The 25,479-nt window shown below is 50.1% G+C and overlaps 1 protein-coding gene across 6 annotated transcripts in view; it reads right to left on the bottom strand.

The window, feature by feature from the left end:
- ATP13A3 (ATPase 13A3) overlaps positions 1 to 17,438 on the bottom strand; it is a 46,154-nt gene extending 28,716 nt beyond the window's left edge. For 2 of the 6 annotated variants that reach the window (XM_083612704.1, XM_083612708.1), the window contains exons 1-7: positions 10,325 to 10,389; positions 6,137 to 6,221; positions 3,353 to 3,526; positions 2,103 to 2,288; positions 1,536 to 1,606; positions 1,326 to 1,406; positions 641 to 710 (exon numbers count right to left, since the gene is read on the bottom strand). In XM_083612704.1, the coding sequence (XP_083468830.1) occupies positions 641 to 710; positions 1,326 to 1,406; positions 1,536 to 1,606; positions 2,103 to 2,288; positions 3,353 to 3,526; positions 6,137 to 6,221; positions 10,325 to 10,374 (717 nt within the window). In that variant the 5' untranslated portion in view covers positions 10,375 to 10,389. Of the gene's footprint in view, positions 1 to 640; positions 711 to 1,325; positions 1,407 to 1,535; positions 1,607 to 2,102; positions 2,289 to 3,352; positions 3,527 to 6,136; positions 6,222 to 10,324; positions 10,390 to 13,960; positions 14,011 to 16,080; positions 16,122 to 17,264 lie in introns of those variants that run through there. The other 4 variants (XM_083612709.1, XM_083612707.1, XM_083612706.1 and 1 more) reach the window with 4 other exon arrangements.
- Between the last annotated feature and the right edge of the window lie 8,041 nt (positions 17,439 to 25,479).

Raw genomic sequence — 25,479 nt, 5'->3', positions numbered from 1 at the left:
CCCTTCAAACGTGTCCCCAACTGAGGAGTGGAGGGTGGGGAAGTGGGCCCCACAAGCCACAGAGGGGGCACAGGAGTGGTCTAAGCAAGGAGCCAAGCACCCTGGCACCACCTGCTGGCTCCTATCTCTCCAAGGCCTCCAAGAGAGTTTCCACCTCGGTCAAATGGTGCCACTCCAACACTGCCCATCCCCACCAGCTGCCTTGGATCTTCCATGGCATCAAGGCCTGGCGACTGCAGCACACAACCACCTGCCGCTTGAATGCCCTTGCATAATGTCAGGCCTGGGCAAGAGAACAGCCTTGCCGTCTGCTTGGCTTTCCTTAAGAGGCTTGCGGCTCACAGAGAACAGACGTGACACTTGCCAGTTGAGAAGGAAAGGGCCCACGTAAAGCACAGAAACAGACAGACCCCCCCCCCAAAAAAGCAGACAAACTGCCACAATTGCTCCAACCTATCTGGTGAAACCTAGAGCTGCACTTGCAAGTCTCCAGAACCAGAGGGGGAATCCAGGCAGGTTTCCCCTCCATAGCCTTTAACCCTTTCATGCACAGTTAATGCCCAGTCCAGATCCCACAGAGCAGCAGGTGGGAGCCCCCTTCTCCTTCTCTCTCGCAAACAAAGACACATGCAATTCTTACCTCCTTAATCAAAAGTTTAAAAACGGAAGGCACTTTCACGGCAATTTCATTTACTCCGTAGAATAATTTTCTGTATGAAAAACAGAAGCCAAATAAATAAAAATAATATTTCTCAAAAAACGGAAGCGTTTTGCTTGCTAATAGCAATCTATAAATTACTAAGAAGGGGGCAGCAGCAGCTGGGGGGGAGAGTGGTGAGAAGGCAGCTTGGTGTTTTGCAAAACCCAGCAACACAGAATGGCTCCCCCAGCCGCAGCTGAAGGGAAGCAGGGAGGCCCCCAACCCAGGGGCTCAAGGCAAGGCAGGCCTTGCATCGGGGGCGGGGGAAGAGATTTATTTGCAAAGATTCCACACACACACCCCTGTTGCACTTCAAAGAAGAAGAAGAAGAGTTTGGATTTGAGATCCCGCTTTATCACTACCCGAAGGAGTCTCAAAGCTGCTAACAATCTCATTTTCCCTTCCTCCCCCACAACAAACACTCTGTGAGGTGAGTGGGGCTGAGAGACTTCAAAGAAGTGTGACTAGCCCAAGTTCCCCAGATTACGAGACTACCGCTCTTAACCACTACACAGTGCACTGCCATACACAAAACCACTACTGAGAGTAACTGCTCAATTTTCAAGAAATAGCTGCCTGAGAGGCTCCTGTACACCTCCCCCCCAACTTTTCTGTTTGAGTGTACCTGTAATCTCGCATCCCCTTGGTCAGCCCTGCGCTGTGTTCATTATGGATTGCCGAACAGGAAGTGGAGTCATCCAGACCCCTAAAGGAAAGGGAGAATATCAAACGGAGCATGAGCGCGCATGCACACACACACACACACACACACACACGTGTCACCAGCCAAAGTCCTTTCGGCAAAGAGGCATGAAAAACAGCCGGCGGCTCTTACTTTATGGAGCTGAAGTTCTGCATGGCGTCATTCCAGAAATACTTCACACTGTGGTGGGTGAAATAACGGATCTGGAAGATGCATAAATACAAGGAGGCCATCAGAGTGTGTCACTTGACAGCGACTGTTCATAAAAGCAAACTGAGCTGCTGACCGTTTTGAAAGTCAAATGAAAAAAATGTGCGCAGTCCCAGCTGCCCCACACTGCCACTTTTGTTGCTTAATAATCTAATTATGCCCACTGCATTGGCTCTCAAATCAGAGGTCCTCACACTCCTGCGGCCACAAACCTGCCTGGGGCACCGGCTCATTGCTACCTCTTGCAGCACGCTGGCATTCCAAGCAATTTTGGGGATCAGAGCCCCGAATGGTGGAGCAGCTGAGAGGAGGGGAAGGGTGAGGCCTCTTCAGGGTCTGCTCACGCACCAGAGCCCCACCACCTCCCCCCAAGCTGCCTTTGTGCACAGCAGCCATTCCCAAGTAACCACCAGGCGGAGGCAAAGGCACATGGATAAAGGCTGCCCATTGGAGGCTGCCATGCAGAGGACGATCCCACAACTTTCCTACCTCCTGTAGGTGAGCCTGGGAACGTCTGTTCAAATCATTTTCGCCCTCTTCAGCCAGGTTGATGTCCAAATGACCACTGCAGCCATTTGTCATCTTCTCCAATGCATATTTTGGAGTCTGCAACAGATTGGGCCCCAAAGAAAGCACAATGCGAACCTTTGCACAAAACCATGTCTGGAATTCATCCTTTAAAAGAGAGAGAGAGAGAGAGAGAGAGAGAGAGAGAGAGAGAGAGAGAGAGAGAGCGCTTTCAGAACAAAACAGTGAGCTTCTGCGCCTTCGGATGATCTGACAAACATCGCTGGCAATTTGATATCTGCGAAGCAGGTACTTAACTATACATGACTCTAGGCAGGTGTGCAAAGGGAGCCCCAGCCCAGAAGTGGGGGGGGGCAGACTACACCTCTCAAGGGGGGGCAGGATGACACCACTGGGCTAAGCAAAGGGGGGGCACTTTCAGGAGATGACTGTCCTCAGGCGCTAAGAGTTCACCAAGACCCTATGATACAGACACAGGGACTCTTGCTTCCAGCTTCCTCCACACCTTGTAGGGACCCAAACACATGCAGAAGGCAAAGGGACATTCTGCGCATGTGCAACCTTTGCTGTCCCCTCTACATTTCTGTGATTTTATGAGATTTAATAATGAGATGCCTTTTAGCACCTCTGGCAGGCTTCTGCATAGAATTTACTTTCTGCTTTCTTCCCATCTCCCCCAGCAAAGTCTGCCCCTTTCCCCTCTCCTCTTGAGCCTGCAAGGAGGGGCCAGGCCACTCTGTGTTTCTACAACACCCAGCGCTTCTCTAAAAACAGCTCCAGGCTGTGAATACGGCCCGCGAAGGCACCGCTTGGCCAGACTGCAGAACTGCACGAAGTTGGACATGCAACTGGTCATTCCTGGGTGGTGGCCAGTCCCTGAGCTGAGGAGATCTCTGCACAGATCACATGTGAAGTCCAAAGCCCAGGGTCCTTGGGGCTACTGAAGGTCCAGGCTTTGAGAGCGGCTGCTCAAAACACTCTTTTGAAGAGCAAGCACGCTTGACCCCTCGGAAGCTTCCACAAGAATTAAATAGTTCCTGCCAGTTTTTAAGCCAGGGCGGGGAGGCAGAAACCAGGGCGATGACCCTCTGGATCAGACGCTCCTCCTGCCATGCAAAGAAAGCTTTGTGAGAGAAGGCTGTCCTGCCCAGAGGCCACGGCCAGCCTGGTCCTCCACGTCTCCCTGGGGATCTCTCCTGCCAAACACTCACTGTTGTCCGCAGCAGAACCACTTTGCTGCCTCGGAGGGAGGTCCTCCTGCACGTCGCCTTCACCCGCCACTGAGGCATCCAGTAGAGGAGGAGGAGGAGGAAGCCCCCCGTGCACAGCACCCCCACAGCCACCAGGACCATCTTCCACCGGCAAAACGTGTAGCCGTAGATCTTCTGCAGGGAAGAAGGGGAACCAATCAGACCAAGGCAATGGCACAGCTGGCAGCGTGGGCAGAACAGCCTCAGGACACCTCTGCTCTCCCTCCCTGTGGCAGGACCAGGGGGGTTCCTGGAGGTCACTCGCGTCACAGCAGGAGCCCAGGGGCAGCCACCAAGGAGAAAGGGCAACTGCAAGACACACGGACACCGTCTGCTGCAAGAGCTGCAGGTCCTATCAGACTCTTGCTGGCCACTGGAGAGCAGGACAAAGAAGCCACACATGTCACCCTGCCCGGCTGCTGACCAAGTGACAGGGGGAAAAGCACCCAGGGTGAGAGGAGGGAAAAACAGCCGGGGATAAAATCAACAGCAAAATGTGACCAGGAACTTGTCCCTAGTGAGTTCTCTCCAGCCTACGCCTGAGTTCCAAAGCAGAGTTACTGGGGGGCAACTGAGAACATTTTGGAAAAATCGCTTCTGGCAAAAGAAGGGAGTTTGCTTTTGTGCTCAAGTGCTGCTGATTCCCCAGGGCAAAAGGCCCTCAAGATTTCTCCACCAGCTATGTTTCTAAGCACCCACCTACTCACTCGCAAGCTCCAGCTGGTGCACTCAACCCCAGAAAGCCACAGATGGATAGACTGTCAGAAGACAGTGTGCTTTCTGCCAAGGGCTGTGACACCAGGCCAGTGAAACACTTCTGCACATGAGATACATGCAGTAAAGGCACAGGGCGTAACAGCCAGGGGGCTAGATTAGATGACCCTTGGGGTTCCCTTCCAACTCTGCAATTCTGTGATTAAATTCCACATCTCTGGTTTGCTCTCCACCGCCAGAAAATCCAAGGACACTGGAAGCCAGTGAGGAGGCACCGAGCAGCTTCCAGACCCCTCCACACAGCAAGAGGCCAAGATGGATGGCAGAACAGAGGGGGCTGTCTTGGCCTGGCCACCTTGAGCCTCAGAAGAGGAGCCCACTTGAAACTTCTGGATCAGGCCCAGCTGAAATGAAACACACTAGATGATGACACAAATGAATCTGACCCTCCTCTCTTCAACTTGGGCAGAATTTTACTATCTGGAAGAGCTCGGGGGGGAGTGGCAGGGAGGGGAGGCAAGCAGGCAGGTACTTGGAGGGCGGCCAGAGGCTTCTTTCCACTGTCACACGGCAGAGGAAACGGAAGCAGCGGGAGCCCACAGGAAGATGGAAAGAAATCGGGGCCAGAACTCTGTCCGGAGCAGCTGCAGGGAGGCTCTGTGAGCTCCGACAGCAACAGAGTGGGTGGGAAAGGTGGGGCAGTCCTGGCAAAGCAAACCCTCAATACCGACCAGAAGCCCCCATGGGCCTCCAGAGGGCGGCCTGGGAACCCCCCTGCCCACTTTCTCCATACCAGGCTTCATTTTATAAACTTGTGCCAGGCCCCCCTTCTTTCTTTCTACACCCCAAAGCCCAACGTGCCGTAAGCTTCCTCCTAGAGCGGCTGCTCCAGCCCCTCTCAGCTGCCCTGCTCAAAAGCTCTTCCTGCTCTACAGTTTCCATTTTGAGGCGCAATGAATGGCACTCCAAGGGGGGCCACACCACAGATGCGCACAACGGGATTATGACACTGGCAGGCTGATTTCCGGCCCCTTTCCCTAAAGATCCAGGAGATGAAATCTGCCTTTCCCACAGCTGCCGCAGCCGGGATTGACATTGCCATCCCTTTCCTGGTCAGCCACACTAAAGACATCATTTCTCACCTGCTCACAGCAACACCACCATGTTACTTATACGCTGCCCATCTGACTGGGTTCCCTCCCTAGCCTTGTCATCGCCTCCCTCCCTGCTTGGCCAGATCCTTCAGATCCCAACACCAAAGCGACTCTCCTTCAGGAGAGGAAAGAGGCAGGGGGAGTACTTCTGTGTGGGCAAAGCTGCTGCAAAGACCCCACACCAGGGGTCAACAACCCTGTGGGATCTGTGGGCACATTTGCAGACCAGGGAAACTGTTATGGGCACAAACACACACATGCCACAACCTCCCCCCCCACACCAGCCAGTAACCCCACCCGCCCCCAAAATCACACACACCAAAAGCAGGCTAAAGTTGTCTATGGTGAAAAGAGGCTTCTTTCCATGGAGGGAGGGGCAGGGGTAAGGCCCTGCGGGCACCATGCCCCAGACCCTGGAGGGCAGCCCGTGGGGATGGGAACCAGGAGAAGAAGGAGAAGAAGAGTTTGGATTTGATATCTCACTTTATCACTACCCGAAGGAGTCTCAAAGCAGCTAACAACCTCCTTTCCCTTCCTCACCCCCAACAAACACTCTGTGAGGTGAGTGAGGCTGAGAGACTTCAGAGAAGTGTGACTAGCCCAAGGTCACCCGGCAGCTGCAGGTGGAGGAGCGAGGAAGCGAACCCGGTTCCCCAGATTACGAGTCCACTGCTCTTAAGCACTACACCACAGCTTGGCAGCTAGTCTTCTGTGCAGGGGGCTCCTGGCATCTTCTCAGTCAAGGAAGAAAAGCCCTTCTGTCCTCAGAGGTCCTGGACGTGCAGACAGAGAAGCCTCACAAGGAGGACTCCAGAGAGCAAGGAAAGGCTCCGCTCCCTGTTTGAAAAGGAAGCAACTAAGCCATAAAGCCAATTACCATCTCATCTTCCTCGCCTTTGTTGACCAGCTTTTCCTCATTCTCCATGTTCAGCGTGACGGGATCAGACACCAGCGGACCTGCGCTGAGAAAGAGAGGGGGAAAGAAGCCTTTAAGAAACACGTCACCAAGATGTGCAGAGCCTGCAGCCACTGCCCACACTTTCTCCAAGGACGCCCCCCAGACCAAAGGGCGCACACCAAGCACAAGCACAGCTTCCCAAACTTTTCAGACATGAATCATTTCACGACACAGCAATTCAGTTTTACGAGCAAACCGGAGGTTAAACTAACCCCTTTCCAGACCCTGGAGGAGCACTTGTGTGACACACTGCGGAAAGCTCTGTGCACAAGTCTGCTTAAGTGTCAGCTGCCAACTGCAGCCCCGACCCAGAAGAAAAACCACGGCAGGAGAACCGGAGGTTTAGAGCTAGATCCCAACAGAACAGATGCAGCAGAATTTGAGAGTGAAACTCTAAGCAAACCTTGAATTCTTGTAATGCTTTCCTCACGATACCTATGAGCATTTCTTCAAATATATCTATATCTATACATCTTTATCTGTCTATAGATATACAGATAGATACACCAAGAGGTGAAATATTAGCCAGCGATGTTTCCAACGAGGCAAAGCAGCTCAAACTCTCCTCCTCTCCACCCACCCACAGCTGTTACACAAGAGTGGCCAGCATGTTCCTTCTTGACCCACACATGCCTTGACCACCCTGCTAATGCAGCAAAACCCGGACTCTCCACATTTTCATGCATGAGTTCTTCAGCTGAGGGTTTCACAGGACTTTTCCTGTTTCTTGTCACCGTGGATTTCAGCTCGCATAGCAAATCCCCCATCAACACCTCAGTTAATCTTTCCACCTGTGGCAAACATTTCCTATAACCTCTTGAATTATTTTCACATCTGTCCATAAACGTTGCATAGCTCTGCATCCCCACTGCATGAGCAATCTTCGCAAGAGCATCCGAAGAGCTCTGGGGCTGGATCAAGCCCGTGGCCCACCTAGGCCAGCATCCTGCTCTAACCGTGCGCGAAACCTGCAAGCAGGACCGAGCACAAGAGTCCTCTGTCCCTGACTAGGAAGCCAGAGCGCAGCCACCGGGCCTGGAAACCTCAGCCAGCCTTATCCTCCATGCCTTTGCCAAAACTTTTTTCCAGCCCCCTGAGATGGTGGTCCTGGGGGAGTGAATTCCAGAGTTTAACTATGCACCCCCATCACTAACCAGCTAACGCTAAGCAGCACAACACTTCCAGAAGAGCAGAAAGCTGTTCCCAGGCAGAGGGGAATGAGGAACCTGCAGGCAGGGGCTGCTGTACTTTAATTTCTTGTATAGGGCCTCCTAATCTCAGGTGCTTTATAAATAATAAAGTTATGAAGAACTTGAGACTGCCCTGAGAGACACTCAGCCAAATCCCTGTTCTCACTCCTCCCTCTGGAAACATCTCAAGAGCTCAGCTGGGCCCCACATATACTTGGAGCTGCGGGGGGGGGGGGGAGAGAGACAGAGAGAGTTGCTTTCATACAGTTTTTCCACAACGCATGCTGAATTTCTATCTTATGAATATATCAGACCAGCCACCATCGGTGCGCAGAAATCCCTGGGATGACCACTTTCTGCTACACCACAAAACCAAGCTCAGAATATGTACAGAATGCTGAACAGGCCTAAGGCCACCCATACCTTCATTTTACGCTACAACTTCCTCTCCTGCGAAAGACAAGAGTTTTCAGAATGAAACCTCGCACAGCGTCCACAAGCTGATCCAAACGGCAAAAAATGCCTCCATGGGAAATAGCTGACTTCCTGTGCTTACTTACCTATGGCTGAGTGTTTTCAAGTGGCCGAAGGTGCCGCCCCCTTGAAGGAAGCCTCCAGAGTTTAACTGTTAGCTTCAAAACAGTGAAGAGTTTCTTTGCAGGTGATGCTATAAAAGGGTGGGTGTACTATTTTCTATAGTCAACATGGGTTTTGCCTTTTGAGAGTGAAGTCATCTCGTAACCAGGCATTTGCACTGGAATCAAAGGGTCACACGGTCCTCTCTCCCCACCAGATGAAATAGCTCTATAAATCTTGCTGACTGCCCTAAATTTATGAAAGGGTTTTTTGCACAGGATGCGTGAGTTGCCGCCCTTTGGGCTCAAACGCCCAGCCAAGGCAAATGTCCCTCTCTTCACTCTGCAAATCAAAGGCTTCAGATGCCTCAAGAATCAAGAGCGACATCAAAGTTTGCAGCCGGCTCAGAGAAGGGGATCAGAATCAACCCATTCCATCCCTGGATATCTTTGCGTTCCCAGCGATGCCTTCCTGGGCAAACCTCACTGAGAACATCTGCAGGACTCACAGAGCTGGCAGGAGAACATCTCCGCTTCCGTTCCCAAGTTGCCCACAGCTCTTTGAACATCCCCACCCTCAGAAGTTCTTCAAGAGAATGAGAGCAAGGCCTCCAGAGGGGCACAAACTCCCAACCAGACGCCCTCCCTCCCGGCTGCCAAGGGTTCACCCACCAACTATTCTGCACACGGCCACAGCTCGGCTGCTCCTTTTCCAGCACAGCCGAGGTGAGGCCACGGGACCAAGCAGCAGGGCTAGAAACTCAGATATACAACCTAATCCCCAAATGACCTTAAACCCAGGTTGCTGTCACCACAGTGGAATGATGGGAGTTGTTATTATTATTCATTTCATTTCAATAGCACTTTCTATTTTAAAGAAGAAATCTCAAAGTGGTTTACAGCCCATGAAAACATCAAGCCAAACAGTCCAGAAGACAACGATTCCAAAGCTTTGAGGGAAATTTCTCAGTGACTTTTGGCCTTCCCCAGTTGCCAACCAGGCATCCAGAGACCTCCACCTGGGCCCGCGCCAGTCAGTAGACGTGCCTGGCGTCTGGCTCATTTCTAACACTGGCTAGGAGAAAGAGGAGGAAAGGCTTTTGGAGCAAAGGGGCATCGTGAGCCCAAGAGGAGCCCGCATCTCTCACGGATGCCAGCCGCTCCAGGAGAGCAACAGCCACTGGCGCTGCAACCACACAAATGACAGGTAGCAGCAGCAGCACTCCTGGCCTCACTCTGCACCCTGCGGAGGTCGCCCATAAAGCCAGCCAGAGAGCAGCAGCTCCACTGCATGGAGGACGGAGAATTCCCCAAGCAGCCTTCACCCGCCTGGTGCCCCCAGCCAGAGGTGCATGGGCTGCAGTTCCATCAGCCCCAGCCAGCACAGCTGTTTGCAAAGGCTGACAAGAGCATTAACGGAACAGGGAATGAAGAATGAGTTCCCCTGACCCTTAAAAGGGGAGAACCGGAAAAGGAAAGGCAAAGTGCTTAAGAACAGACAGAGGCTCCCACCTCAGGCCACACGAGGCCAACAATGTCCTCCTCCGGCAGAAGTGCCAATTGAGCCTTATGAATCTAGAATGGCAAGAGGCGCCAGCGGGTGGAGGAGAACCCCAAGGTTTGCAGAAGGACAAAAGGTATTTTTAAGAATGCCCCCAAAGCGGCCCAAGAAGGATGAGCCACAGATTTCTGGCTGACTGTCGGATGGGAATGGAATGAAGGAGGGCGCAGTTCACTGGCTGGCACAGGGAAGAGGGGAATTCCATGAGGCAGGGTCTTGTTGCCAGCCCTGCTTTGTCCCGTAACGCAGAATGCCATTTCCCCAGATCCACTCAAAGGTAAGAGAACCACAAGCTCCCAGCAGAGGGCAAGTCAGAAAGCAACGAGGAAGTTAAAAATCATCATCATCACCATCTGGTAGAGAAAGGAGAGAAAATACTTGGAAATTAATAATACTTCAATCTCCTCCTGAAATAACGTTACACTTGCCTCATAAGCAAGAGGGCTTCACCGCTGAGTATTCTTAAATAGAGCACCAACTTTTGAAATTGTGAACTTGAAAGGCTGAAGGGGAGAAATGAAAACAAAGTTTCCCTGTAAGCTTGAGCTCTGGAAGAAAACAGTCCACTCCCCAAAACGAAGACAATCCCACCACCTCTTGGACCTCAGAAACCCAGGAGCCGCTGTTGGCCAACAGCCAGGCCCTGTGCACAACAAGGCTGGAGAAACCTCACGAGACCTTCAGGGTGAAGCAAGAGCACATGGCCACCCCCTTCATGGCAGCCCCAGAGTTTGCTGGTACGCTTCCCGCTGCTTCCGGGTCTAGAAGACACAACACACACCTGGCTGCCTCTCTTGCCACCAGCAGGGCCCTTCCTCTCTTGGGCAGCATCCGGACAGCACCTGCCAGGGAGAAGATGGGCCAGAGGCAGGCAGGCTGCACCTCGCTGGACCAGCAGCCAGAGGAGACAGGACTGACCTCACTGGAGCTGCAGCTGCTTTTATCAGTGGGGCTTGCGTGAAGCCCTTCTTAACAGCCAGCCCCCTATCTACAAGGGAAGCCCCGCCAATGAACTATTTTGTCTCAACCCTTAAATAAGAAAGCATCCAGAGGGCAGCTTGGGCTGCCTTATCAAGAGTGCTTTTGGCACCCCTCGCCCTGGAGAGTTGTTTGGAAAAAGGAAAAAGGAAAACATCCCCCACAACAATTGCAAGGCGGTCTGGGGCTGGGGTGGAGGACGTGTCTGCGGCCCCCAGACGGACGGCGCAGCCCCCTCTATTCAAAGTGCCCTAACGGCCCGTGAGGGGCCAAGCCCCCGGCCCCGGCACAAGGCACATTTGCCCCGATGTTATCTCCATCGCCAAAAGCATTGAGGATATTATGCAGCCGACCAAACCCTTCCTCGCTCACACAATGGGCAGCTTTGTGCTCGGAACCGGAGTAAACACACAATGCAAGACACAAAAATGGTGAAACGGGCGCCAGCACTTCGCAGATGAAGTCAGCCCGACTGTCCGTTATCATTTGCTCTGTGGAATAAATATGAAGCCCTGCACGGTCAGTGCTGGAGAACCAACCCTCCTGGAAGAGGCCAAGAGTCAACGGTGGCAAGGAACTTGAACCGAGGGCCTGGACTCGTGACTTTCAGGAGAAAGAAGAGAGCCGCGAGGATTCCAGGGTCTCCATTTGCAATATCTCTAGAATTTGCAATCTTTCTAGACCTCACTGTTGCGGGGAGTCACATAAACAGGGACGTGATACAAGCACATTAAGAAAGAAGAGTCTGGCGAGGGGGTCAGAGGCAAGGAGGCCCAACTGGTCCAGCGCTGCATCTCCCACCACAACCAGCCAGAAGCCAAGGCCACAGCAAGGGCACACATCCGAACAACAGCTCCATCCTGTTCACACTCCCCAGAAAGCGGCTCTGGCACAGGGGGTCAGGTGGAGTCGTCATAGCTGGCAGTCATGGATAGCCTCCTCCTCCTCCTTCATGAACTTGTCTAAACTTCTGCGAAAGCCGCTTTCAAGTTAGTGTACATCATCACACTTCTTGGTAGTTCAGCTATGTGCTGTATTTATTTACTTAAAACATTTCTAAATGGCTTAGTATCTCTAAGAAGTATACAGCGTAAAAGTAGGAAGCATCAGCAATAAAACAAAAAGACAACACAAAACCAGTAAAGAGGTTGTGCAAAAGCACACAGAAACAGGAATTCAGGGAATTCCTACAGATTAAAACAGGGCCTGGGGGGAAACAGCTGTCTCTACAAGGCACTTGAAGGGGAAGAGGAAAGAAAATGGGCAATAGCACAAAATGCCCGTTTTGGGGTCACCACTCTGTGACCTTTCGTGGGGTGCAGTACTGCAAGCAGACTCTGCCCAGGTGATCTAAGTGATCTTGCAGGACCTGTGCATGAAGGAGTCCCGTTCTTTTGAATCTCCCCACATTCAGCTTCACTGAATGACCAAGTGGGTTATTATAACACAAGAAGCACACTTCTCCCCCCCCACACACACACAAACCCACTTTTTACACCTGTCCTCCCCAGCTCACTACTAGCCTGAACCACCACCTTCTTCAGTTCCTCAGACTCCCTTCCTGCAAAATCAAGTTCACAACTGGGAGCTGCCCTTTATCTTCTGCTGTGAAGACAGACGCAGCTTTTCTACAATCTCCTTATCCTCCTTGAGCAGCCACTGCCTCCCTGGTCAGATCCCTTTCAGGTGGTCAACTCCATCGCCTGGTCAAGAGGAGGAAAGAGCATCAAGAGACCAGCCCGGATTAACTCCATAAGCACTTTTTCTGCTACTGCAGTCAGCCAGCCAACAACTAGAACCGTTTGGGGATGAGTTGAAATATGGCCTGGATCTTCGGTTCTGCTTTTCAACAGCTAGTTTGGCTCCCAGCTCCCTGAACACCACTAGTTTCATCCGTGTGCAAGTCATGCTCCAACGCAGCAATGCTCCGCTCACAGAAGTGACGCGGTGCCACCAAGGGAGATGGCCTTTCTGAAACACCCCATGGGGCTTGCTGCAGGATGCCACCCCCCTCTACCCGGCTGGTGCCTCTCTCCTCCTCCTCCTCCTCCCTCGTTCTGCTATGCTAGCTGTTGGCCCAAAAGGCTTTGTCCATCTCGCTGTGTAATAACTGATATTAATCTTCCTGTGGTTCTTCTCCAAAAAGAACGCTCCAGGAGGAACCAACGGCTCCACCTCCACCCAGAGTGCTGGAAGGCACGGGGACAAACCCCCTGGGAAGACGCGTGGCCATCTGAGCAAGCACCTGCCCAGGTCGTCAGGAGGCCTCGTGATGCTGAGAGTGCGGGAACGAGGGGAAAGGGTGGTGGACCTTTCCAGTTTAAGCAGATCACCCAACTGATGCCTCCAGGGGCTGCTATTCGGGATTTCTGCTTTGCCTGAAATGTCAAATATTGTTCCTGTACAGTATATACAAAGAGACTACTGCATTTCCACCCAAGCACGTCTCTGAAAAGTTACTATTTGTACCTGCGAACAAAGATTAATTCCAGTGCCCTTTGAAGTGGCTCCTGTGGACAGAAGGTGCAAAGGAGCTCATGCCTGGGGCAAGTGACCTCCCAGCGCCTTGGGCTCCTCCAGCTGGAGTCTAGCTAGCCAAATTGGAGGTGCTGCTGCTGCCGCTCCCAGCCTGGGCTTCCAGCCCCCATCCCACCCCTGTCCAACTTTATACTCCCCGACTCTCTGCCTGGCCTTGGTACAGACAAGCCCCCCATCCTCCTCCCAAGAAACTACTTCTGCTGCTAGAATGGCTCAGTTGCCGAACAGCAAACAAAGCTTCACACTTTACTCCACTAACAAACCTGGTACAATAAGCATGACATCACTGCTCAGTGAATACCTGGAAATCTTGCAAGCATACCAGATCGGTTCAACAAAGCCCTCCTCTCAATGCCCATTTTATCACTTCCCATCTTGGGCTTTCTGGTATAATGCGGGCTTTTGTTTCAGAGTTTAGGCTTAAGGAAGACCATTGTATCTAGCAAGCACCAAACCAAAATGGTATTTACATTCGTAAAAAGTGGATTCTTTACATAAATATATGTTCTGTTGCGAAAAGCATGCCGCATTTGGTGGTTGACCGAGCTGGATTTGAAAGCAAAGATTGTGACAATCCCAGGAACTGCTGGAGCCTAGATCTGTGATTCTTGGTCACGCGTTACGGCTGCAGTCCAGCAGACACTTGGGAGCAAGTCCTCGTTGGACTTGGCAGGGCTCACTTCTAACTCACTTCTGACGGGCACACCAAGAAAAAAACCACAGAGATTTTTGACTGGACCTTTTTCTGCACAATGACACACCCAAGGATGGAATTGCTCATGTGCAAAGGAGACCCTCTTTGCTTACCGCTGAAGGGTTGACTCGACAGCCCCGGCAGGCCCCCAAAACCATGTTTTCCCACGCAAATTATAACTACAGCATAATGCCCCTTTCTACTTACGCTCCAGGGAGCCACAGAAATGTCCTCTGCACCATCTGCTAGCCACATGTGACCAACAGGCACACCAGCACTTGCCTGGCTGACCTGTGCAACAGCCGCCTTGCTGGACGGACCCAGGAGGCCCATCCTGCCCCAGATCCAACTCCAGCAAGCAGATGCGCTCGGAAGCTCTTATGCAGGTGTGTTGCCACATCCTCTTCACCCACAACGATGTCTGGCAGGCATCATATCTACGGCGTACACTAGGCCAGACATCCCTCCTCTTCCATGAATCTGTCTGGTCCTTTTTAAAAAAAAAACCCGCTTGTGGTCCAGCACTGTGAATGCTCTGCAGGAAGGCAACCCAAACTTTTGCACTCAGCCCGCACTTTAAAGGTAAAGGTAACCCCTGACCGTTAGGTCCAGTCGCGGACAACTCCGGGGTTGCAGCACTCATCTCGCTCTATAGGCCGAGGGAGCCGGCATTTGTCCGCAGACAGCCTCCGGGTCACGTGGCCAGCATGACTAAGTCGCTTCTGGTGAACCAGAGCAGCGCACGGAAATGCCATTTACCTTCCCGCCGGAGCGGTACCTATTTATCTACTTGCACTTTGACGTGCTTTCGAACTGCAAGGTGGGCAGGAGCTGGGACCGAGCAACGGGAGCTCACCCCATCACGGGGATTCGAACCACGACCTTCTGATCGGCAAGTCCTCGGCTCTGTGGTTTAACCCACAGTGCCACCCGCGTCCCTCAGCCCGCACTTTACTCCTGGTTATTCCTAGGCAGGTTCAACTCAAGGCCAAGCAGCACTTAGCACTTGTGAGTCACCAAAATCCAGTAAACTTTGATCGGCTTCAGAAGTTATTTAATAACTTGACCCCCACCCTGAGAACTAGCAGGTCTTTTAGCAACAGGGGGGAAGTTCTCACAGAGCCTAATGGAATGCCCCTGCTCCCAGTATGTCATCACTCCCTCTGCATTTTGCCATTCCTTGTAAATTTAACTCCCATAATGAGGAAAATCTCCAGGGAGTTTGGCAAGGATCTGCAAGCTCCCAGTAGAGCCCATTGGACAGGATCCCAGCGGCCGCCCCTAAGAAGCACCTCTAATTGCTGCAAGTGCATTTTGGCAGAAAGCAAACGAACAGGAAAGCCCTGTGCCATCGTGCATGCGCAAAGAAGGCTGGTGGGAGGGTGGGAGCCAGGGGAGGGACGCTTCTCTCGTGGGGGACTCACGAGCCCACCTAGACCAGCCGTGTGCTCAGGAACACAATCCCCAAGATCCTGAAGCCTCTCTCCCCCAGCCTCTGAAAGGGTTAAGGAAGAGATTCCAAAGCCTCTCTGAGCAGCTTTTTCCACAGCGGCTGCTTGGAGGGCTGGTGCTGATTATTCTGGCGCTGAGACAACCACCCAAGGCGTACATGCGAAGCTGTGAGGAATCTTGGTATTCAAACTGCACCTCCATCGACTGAAACGTTTTATATATGTACAAAATCATTTATGCTGCCACCTTTTTGGACGGGGCCTGCCGGAGGCAGCTCACGGTGTCATAATGAGCAAAATAAACACACCATACTTCTGAAATCTCTTGCAAATCAGCACAGGCAGATACACTGACAATCTAGCTCAGTACTGCCTACACTGACTGGTAGCGGCTCTCTAGGATTTCAGCCAGGGAGCCTTTTCCCAGCCCTGCCTGGGGATGCTGCCACTGGGGCCTGACCACTGGACCTTTCGTGTGCTAGGCGGGGGCCCTTCCCCTTTGCCACCCACTGCAAACACTCTGCAAATAGAGCAGCTCAAACACGCGTTGACCAAGACCACAGATTCTGGTCAAGGTTCTTGCGCAGCCTGGCTACAGAATCCTTTGGGGCGAGAGGCTGGCCATGGGTGCCCTTGGCTCTTGTGGATGGTGGGAGCAGACAGGACCTCCCTAAGGGAAGGGCCACTTCCTGAAACCACAGGAAGGATCCTAGTAAGACCCCCTCCTGCAGTGGGGGGAAACAGAATTGCTCCAAATGGACCTCAGTGAATTCTGGTTTTCTGGTGCCAAACAAGCCGCTTTAGGTCAAGGTGATCAAGCCTGTTGTGGCAGCCCAGGCACAAGTGTTCCTGGATGAAACAGTATTTGATGCCCACCTTGGTTCTGGAAGTGCCCTCTTCATTAGCGGTGCCAACCTCTGGTGGCACCCGGGTTGTGGAAGACCCTCTTTGGGGAGACCTGCTAGGTTCCTCAGCTGCCCAGCTAAACACAAGGAGAGAAGGAAACAGCCTTCTTTCTATATTGGTCCGGCTACCTCTGGGATGCCTGGACTTTCAGCCGGGGGTCTCCACACGCCATACGGGGAGCCTGGCGCCCTTCGCACCTTGAGCAGGGAGGAGCTCTGCCACTGAGCTACCGCCCTTCCCCCTGAAGCCAAGCGGGGAGAGAAAGATGTCGCTCAGAGGTGTGGCTGGATTCCCAACTCCCAGCCAGGGTGGTCAATAGCTAGGGATGATGGGAGCTGCCCTCTGGCCATGTCTGAAGGGCCACCACAGTTCCCCCCTCCATGCAGGCCCTTCATGGGGACCAGCAGCAAGAACTCTGGGCTCTCTACCCAGATGCTTTTAGCCACTGGTGCTCCCACATCTCACCATCATGCAGTTGAATTGCAATTTCATTGTGCACACTCTGCATACGAAGATCTCCGAGTTCCCAACAGGGCAAGATCTAGAGAAAGCAGCAGGTCTGTGCCAGCTAAGTTGTGCAATGTTGTATATCCTTCCGTGCCCAGGGGGCAAACACACCAGGGCAGGGCGAACTGGCCAAACCCCACAAAAGGTCTCGGCAAACACCCCCTCAAAAATCCTCTCTGCAGGAGAAACTCTCCGACGGTCCCCCTCCCGGGTTCTCCATCTATCTATCTGCCTGTCTGTCTATTAATTCATTTTCCTGCCACCTGCGCAGTCGCCTAAGAAAACCCCTCGTTCAGCTGCTGCTCCGCCTGCATGCGAGGCCAGGAGAGGAGGCCAGGTATGCGGAACACGCGGCCATCTTCCGATCGGGCCTCGGGCTAGATTTCCTCGCCTGCTCGGCACGTGGGGCAAGGGAAACGCGGCCGAGACGGAGAGCCCGAGGGGCGCCTCTCCGAGCCGCTTCCCCCCGAAGCCGCGGCCCCTTCGCCGCCTCCTCCTCCGGGCAGCGATCGAGGGGACGAAGGTCGAGGGAAGGAAGCGGCGGCGTCCCAACTCAGGTCCCCGAGGGAAGTCCCGGACCCCGGCCCGGACCCAGGAGGCGGCGGCCCAGAGCAGGAGCCCGGCCTTGCCCGCCCCGCGACACCCACCTGCGGCCTCCGCCCGGAGGGGAGCCAGGCGCCTCCACGTGTCAGCCGCTTCCCACGCGACGCCCGCCGCCGGCCGGGTCCCTCTGCGCAGGCGCCGCCGCCTCCCTGCCGGGCCTCCTCCGCCTCCGCCTCTCCCGGCTCCCCTTCGGCGACGGAGGGAGGGACCGGCCGGGGGGGGGGGGCTCGCCTCAGCTCTCCGCCTGCGCCCCCGCCCGCCGGAAGCGCCTCAGCCCCGCCGCGCCGGATGCGACGTCGCCAGGCCCCGCCTACTTCCGCTCGCCGGCCGGCGGGGGGAGGAGCCAGGCGCGCGGCCCCTCTCGCTGTTGCCCGGCAACGCCCGCGCCCGCCCCGCCCCGCGCAAGGGAAAGCGCGCAAGGGAGTCGGCTGCGCCTGGACTGAACTGCCGGGGGTATTTTACCTTTAGATAGATAGATAGATAGATAGATAGATAGATAGATAGATAGATAGATAGATAGATAGACAGACAGACAGACAGACAGACAGACAGACAGACAGACAGACAGACAGCATCTTAAGAAGCAGAAAAAAGCAAAAAAAAAAAGAGCAGAGACATCTCTTTGCCAACAAAGCTCCGTATAGTTCAAGCTCTGGTTTTCCCAGTGGTGATGTATGGAAGTGAGAGCTGGACCATCAAGAAGGCTGATCGCCAAAGAATGGATGCTTTTGAATTCTGGTGCTGGAGGAGACTCTTGAGAGTCCCATGGACTGCAAGAAGATCAAACCTATCCATTCTGGAGGAAATCAGCCCTGAGTGCTCACTGGAAGGACAGATCCTGAAGCTGAGGCTCCAAGACTTTGGCCACCTCAGGAGAAGAGAAGACTCCCTGGAAAAGACCCTGATGTTGGGAAAGATGGAGGGCACAAGGAGAAGGGGACGACAGAGGACGAGATGGTTGGACAGTGTCTTCGAAGCTACAAACATGAGTCTGAACAAACTGCGGGAGGCAGTGGAAGACAGAAGTGCCTGGCGTGCTCTGGTCCAGGGGGTCACGAAGAGTCGGACACGACTAAACAACAATATATATGTGTGTGTGTATAAATATACGTGTGTGTATGTATGTGTGTGTGTGTATATGCACACACCCACACGCATACACAGTCATACCTTTGCGACCAGGATCCGTTCTGGAGCCCCAGCCGCTAGCTGAAAAGGACACAGGGCAAAGTGCCACATCTGTGCGCAGACATGGAGCAGTTTGTGCTTCTGTGCATGCATGAGCAGCAAACCCAGAAGTAACCCATTCCGGTACTTCCAGGTTTGCCCCAGACGTTCACCGGAATGGAGGCTAGACAAGGCAGATGTTCGCGGAGGTATTACTGTGTGTATATGTGTGTGTGTGTGTGTGTGTGTGTGTATGTGTAATTTCTATTAAATATTCTAAAAATAATAAGAAATTTGTCCAGTAGCACCATAGAGACCAACTAAGTTTGTTCTGGGTACAGTGGTACCTCTGGTTGTGAACGGGATCCGTTCCGGAGGCCCATTCGCAACCTGAAAAGAAGACAACCTGCACACATGTGGGTCACAATTCGCCGCTTCTGCGCATGCGTGTGACATCATTTTGCATGTCTGCGCATGCACGAGCAGTGAAATCCAAAAGTAACCCTTTTCAGTACTTCTGGGTTGCCGCGGGACGCAACCTGAAAACGCGCAACCTGAAGCAAACGTAACATGAGGTATGACTGTATAAGCTTTCAGATGAGGAAGTGCGCATGCACACAAAAGTTTATACCCAGAACAAACTTAGTTGGTCTCTAAGGTGCTACTGGACAATTTTCTTATTTTTTTATTCATTTCGACTGCGTCAGACCAACACGGCCACCTACCTCAATTTAATTTTCTGTTTTACAATTTAAGTACTCCTTTTTACATCCTTAAGATGCCTCCACACAACCACAGCTTCTCCACACAAACCAGGAAGTGGCCTCTCCGGACAACAGGCAGCCTCTCCCATGAAGGCTGCCGCCTCCTGCGTGAATCGGACACTGTTCAGCAGTTGGGGGTGCGTGAGCCCTGTCCGTTGGCCTCCCCAGGATCCTGGCAACCTACGCTATGCCACTGCCCCACGGGCTTCAACAAGTTGCTGCCACCCCAATATTGGCCTAACGATGCCCTGGAGGACTTGGAAGGGGCATGAGGCAAACTCTCCGAGGAGGAAGAGGTGGCAGCTCTGTGATAGGAATTTTATGGTCTTAATATGGCAACGTTCATAACCACACGTACATAGATCAGCACAGGAAAGCCAACCTGGAACCATTTTGATTCCTAAACTGAGTAAATGTTTCTCTGCATGGTCAAAATGGAAAAGCCTCCCCATTGTCTCTTCCTTCACAAATCCTGTCTTAATCTGTGTTTGAATAAGGGTGTGAGCCTTATCATTACAAAAGACTGCCCAGGCTCCCCAAGAAATCCAATCAAGTAACCTGCCAGACAGGAAATAAACAAAGCGACAGGAGAAAACAACATGCAAATGTTCTGTTTTAGACCGCCTTATCTGAGGGGTGGTCTTAGGTTACACCCCTTCTGTGATGAATGCATAATGTTTCTGGGGGTGGTCTTGATCTAGAGGAGGGGAATTTCAAAAGTCTTTATAAGCCCTTGCACAGCATTTTTGGGGGGTCCTCTTCCTCTCCTGCGTGTGAGGGGAGCACCCTGTTGCAACAGATCAATAAAGATCAAGCTTACTAGCTGCTTTGCTTCTCAAATATTCTCTGGTTGGCCTCTGTTATTTTCTCCTACCAATAGGGAACCTATGTAAGGACTCTATATGGGCTCTTGGATACCCCATAAGGGAAAAGGGCATATTTTTATTTACTACAGATGGCGACCACGAAGGGACTTTTGGTTACCCGGATCCTGGGGGCGAGGAAGGACTGGTTATCCAGCGCGCACCAGGCAGTTTGCCAGGAGGAATGGCCAGTCCTCCATCGATCCCAGGGTCTGGAAATAACTGGAGGTTCAGCGGGGTTAACCAGGGGAAGCAACGCTTGATCAGGCCGGCCTTAAACAACCAGTCAAGAGATCGTGGGATCACCAGGAACAGCGCATGCGGAAGTGAGTATTAAGTAGGAAACACGGGTAGTGGGTTGGGTTCTCTAAACCACAGCAACCAAAATTCTTTAATTCTTCCTTTTCCCTTCAAATCTAAAATTTCTACTTTTTTCCTCATCTAAAAATTGCCTTCTCTTCCTTTCTGTCCCCTCGATCTCAACACCAGCCCTAGCCTTCGGAGTATGCCCAGGCAAAAGTTTTGTGTGACTTCTTTCATTTCCCTTCTACAGTCTATATGCCGACCTATTCCTTCGGAGTTTTGCCCAGAAAAAGGTCGTGCTTTTTCTTCTGTACTGAAACTATAACTCCCAGGTGCAGCCGCACCTCTGCCATGGCGATCTTTGTTAGAGATGACCTGTGAGCAGAGAAAGCAAGGGCACCTGATTCCTTTCCTTCTTTGTCATTTCTGAGTCCCAATCTGGCACTGCGCTACGCAAGCGTCCAGTAGGGAACTCTCAGGTTAGATTGTAAGAGGCAGGAGGTTGCTGTGGGCTCCCCGGCTGAGTAATGACCATGGGGGGGGGGGTTGAGATCGCTGATCGCACTGTTAGCTTAGTAGCCAGGAAAGGCCAACAGCTGTACCAGCCTAGTAAGTCAGGCCAGACGAACGGTGGTGTGTCACAGTACTAATTCTCGGAGTTGTCCAAATTGAGTCTACTGTGGGGTTATTTATTGTGTTTCCTGAAAAGTGGGGATAAAACCCCGACTGCAGTATAAAAGTAAAAGCTAGCGCTATTAAAATTCTTAAAATGGGTGCACCTCAATCAAAGAAATGAACCCGCAGACTCCTGATGGGAAAGAAGCCCAGTTGGCGCTTATTTCCGGCCTGGACTCTGACAGTCCCCTTCAATTTGTGTTTAAGAAACGTTTTTCCTGTGTTTAAATTGTACTTAGGTAACATCCAGCAGCTGCTTATCTTGAAATGTGCCATCTAAAATAAAAATGCAAGCTTGCTCCAAAATTTTAAATCTAAGAAAGCCATGTTGGGCCTTATCAATCTTAAACAAGACAAAAATGAGAATGAAGTGTGCAAATGTTTGTTATTTGAGAGAGGCTCAAAAGAGTCTTCCTCCTTGTATGTACTTCATTAAGCATATGCCTATGAAAGTATGGTCTTCCTTCTAAGAAAAATATCTGAGTCCAGTTTTAACTTTGATTTTGTTGGACAGAAGAGTTATTGTAAGGCTCCTGATATCAGTCTCTATAAAACTTCCTGGCCTCTTTTCTTAGAAAATGCCCCCCTTGTTTCATTCTGTTTCTTTCAGGGGTTTTTCCTTCTTACTTCTGTGCCAGGTAAATTTACTCCCGAGTAAGCTTCCTTTAAAGGAAACTGCAAAGGGGGGGGGGGCATAGATTAGGCTTACTATTCCTCTGCAAGTTCAGGAAAAATTGTTCACTTTTGTATTCCTTTTAAATCAAATCTATGGCTGTTTTAACTATGCTTAATAAAAGATCCTCTCCCTATCTTAGAAAAAAAAAGCTGTTCACTTAATCTTCCTTTAAAGATAATTTCTCTAGTTACTTGCATTCTTTAATCTAAGGAAGCAAACTCAAACTATCTCAAGATCTGCTAAAAGGGTTCTGTGTAAAGTTGGGTACTTTTATTTTCCTCTTCCTTAGTACATGATAGGAGCATGGCTTGTGGTCTCCTCCCCAGTTGTGTCTGTGTACATAAGTATGTGTGTGTGTGTCTCGGGTAGTACAAATCTTGCTATGAACACTGTATTTTAGGGTTGGACTAGATGACCCCAGGGTCCCTTTCAGCTCTCTCAATTTGTGGCTGTGTGGAGGGCCATGTGTCTGCAAGCATGTGATGAGTTGAAATTCAGCCCAACTTTGCTCTTTGTTTTTGTTTTTTTAAAAGGTGAGAGGTAAAAGCCCTGATGTTTTGAAGCAGAACTGGTGATATCAGGCATTTGAGTGATTACAGTGTTTATCATTTTGTCTATTATTTACAAAAATCAAACTTGAAAGTCTATTCAAAGTTTAAGCACATAAAAATTCATATAGTCAAGTAGAATGAGCCTTGACCATCTATCCTGTAAATAAAGGGTAGAAAAATTTGTCTGCAAATGGTAAGGCTGAAATGACTGAGAATGTTAAAAATCCTATAAATTATGACTCTCTGGCCATTTTTCCCCATATATAAGGGCGTGGCATTGTTCTGCGAATGACCAGATAAAATGACCGATAATATGACCAATAATGATAGCCCTTTCCTGTAAATAAAGGAAGCACTCCCTTGCTTGGGCTGCAGGAAACATGATCCCTTAGAAAATTTCTAGCTTTGGTAAATGCTTGAATTGCGGAGTTTCTTGTTTTGTTTTAAATCTAACCCTATTTTTTTTAATCTACTCCTTACCCTTTATTTCCTTTATTCAAATGGTAATTTAGCCAAAAGATTCAACATTTTCAATAGTATAAAACTGTTTGCTGAGACATGAACTCTGCACATGCACAGAGGCTAGATCAGCTAAAAAAAAACAAGAGAGAGAGAGAGGGGAAGAAGGGGGGAACTGTAGAAGGGGGAGAGGAGGTTTGGAGAGCTTGGGCTGCAGGGAGAAACTTATCCAAATTTCCTTATGTAAAACTTGGAACCACTGAAGGAAATCACCCTTAATGTGTCCTTTGCTCCAGGGGCTACATAAAACAAAAGCGTTAAGTACTGGACCATCAAAGTCAAAAGGTTGCCAAGTTTCAAATCTTAACATGCCAAATTCTTTTCACAGGTAAATATCAAAGCACTCCCCCACCAATGGGATTTAAATCACAGACTTTGTTTGTGTGCATTTTAGGAACAGCATTTCCTGACAGACTTCTCACATGAAATAATTTTCCCTTTTAACAGGATATGTGAACCCCGATAACAAAGTGTTTGTCCCTTTTTTTCTCCCACAGCAACTTTCTTTCTGTTCTGTGAAACAAGTCTGAATCCCTGCTACATTAGTGACTTCCATCTCTTTGTGGCTTTGACACTTTTAAGTTACAAATAATCTGTTTTCATTTATTAAATCAGTTTTTCCATGATGTCTATGAAATTAATCGAAGCACAACCAAACATTGTTTGTGGAATGGTATTTGTTTACCTTTGTGCCTGAGTATTATTATTTTTGGTTCCTCATAGGTCATTGTGTGTGTGTGTGTGTGTGTGTGTGTGTGTGTGTGTGTGTTTTACTTTGGGGACATGTCCATCACACATTGAAAGTCATTTTAAGCCCTTTTCCATTGTTCTCCCATTTTTTCAGTCCAGTAGTAATCTGTGTGGTTTTGATAATCTTTGTATTATTTAATAATAATTCTTTTCTAAATCTGATGTCTTTGTGTCAAGTCTGTTTTCATCTGACTGGTAATCTAATTTTTTGCTTTCCTTTTTATTTTTTAACCTTTGTTGTATTTTTTACAGTTCTCTTTCTATACATGTGGAGTAATTTTTTATTTAATAATATGAAAAAAACAACAAAAACTAAGTGAAGGAAAGCAAACAAACTTAGCAGATAATAACAGTAATTATATGAAAATGTGATAATAATATTAAAATGAGTAAAATGCTTAACTTGCTAAGATAACTCAAGGAGATTGGGGGGGGGCTTTTGCCCCTTCCTTTTCTAACTCTGTCTTTTAAGTCCCTAAAAAACCCTGCCCCCTTACAGGATGTCACTTCTACAGATGTGTTACTACAGACCTATGATGAAAAAGCTTCGCCACCACCTGCAGCAACAACAGACACCAAAGTTTTCAAAGTGCCCACAGCTATCTCTTTCAAAGGATATAGACTGACAGAGGAGTGGGGCTGACAAAGGGGGGAGGAGTTGAATTGCAAGGACATTTTATCACTTTTGAACCTTAAGACTGTGCTCCAGGATTGAGAAGATCACAATTGTCTCAAGATATGCAACTGATATTTAATTAGGTTTTTTTGTATTATGTGTTATTACGTAGGAATGTTGAAATGTGTCTGACAGTGTGTTATTTCCACAAAGGGGGGGGGGCTATTTTTGTGTGTAATTGTTTTTAAGTTTAATGTCTTATTCCTTACACCCCAGTGGAGGATTCTCATACATTTTATGCGTTCTAATAGACCAGGCTATTGTGTAGTCCAATGTTTAGATTGTCCCACCTGGCACTATGCCAACCTTCCCTACCCATTTTAAAAATGTGCTAAAACTCGCTTTACCAAGGAGAAGCTTCTAAGATACATGAAGGTGGATATGCTTTGGTTTAGCAGGAATGATCCCTTATAGAGTTAAATTGACTTATTTGGACAAGTGCCCTTTTTAAGAATGGTTTTCTTTTAACAGTTTGTTTTGATAAGTTGAGAACCATGAGCACATATAAATTATAATTGGACTCAGTTTGAATTGGGCAAGTGTATCCAGGCTGCAATTAGCTTTTTGGTCCTTTAAGTGCAAGTGAGCAACTTCCCATGAGTGCAAGACCACAGCCTATAATAAAATCCCACAGAAAGGCCAAGGCAAAGACATCTCTCTCATGAGATGTCCAAACCTGTGCCAGCTATGGTGAATGCCAGGCGACATGGTTAAATGAAAGCCCCGAGGGGATTCAACAGGATGTGTTGCTGTAGCACTATGCCGGTGTGAGACCACAGAAGAGCTAGCTTGACACCTGAGAAACACACAAAAATGGCGAAGGACAAAACACCAACTGCATTTTTCAGTCAGTAGTGGACCTTCCTGCTAAATGTAAAGCATAGCCACTATTGAGAAAATGTTTCTCCCAAGAGCTAGAATGCCACAAGTAATTTAGTAACAAAATGCAACATATGTTATTTTTATATGATATATTTATACGAAGGCATCCATTTACAGCATACGATGTTGTTATTTGTGGGGCAAAAATTTTTAAGAAAAATTCTAGCCCCAAAGGGGGGATAATGTGATAGGAATTTTATGGTCTTAATATGGCAACGTTCATAACCACACGTACATAGATCAGCACAGGAAAGCCAACCTGGAACCATTTTGATTCCTAAACTGAGTAAATGTTTCTCTGCATGGTCAAAATGGAAAAGCCTCCCCATTGTCTCTTCCTTCACAAATCCTGTCTTAATCTGTGTTTGAATAAGGGTGTGAGCCTTATCATTACAAAAGACTGGCCAGGCTCCCCAAGAAATCCAATCAAGTA

Source organism: Podarcis filfolensis (assembly GCF_964270895.1).
Source record: "Podarcis filfolensis genome assembly, chromosome: 5".
Classification (NCBI taxonomy): domain Eukaryota; kingdom Metazoa; phylum Chordata; class Lepidosauria; order Squamata; family Lacertidae; genus Podarcis; species Podarcis filfolensis.
This window is presented reverse-complemented; position numbering and strand designations above follow the sequence as displayed.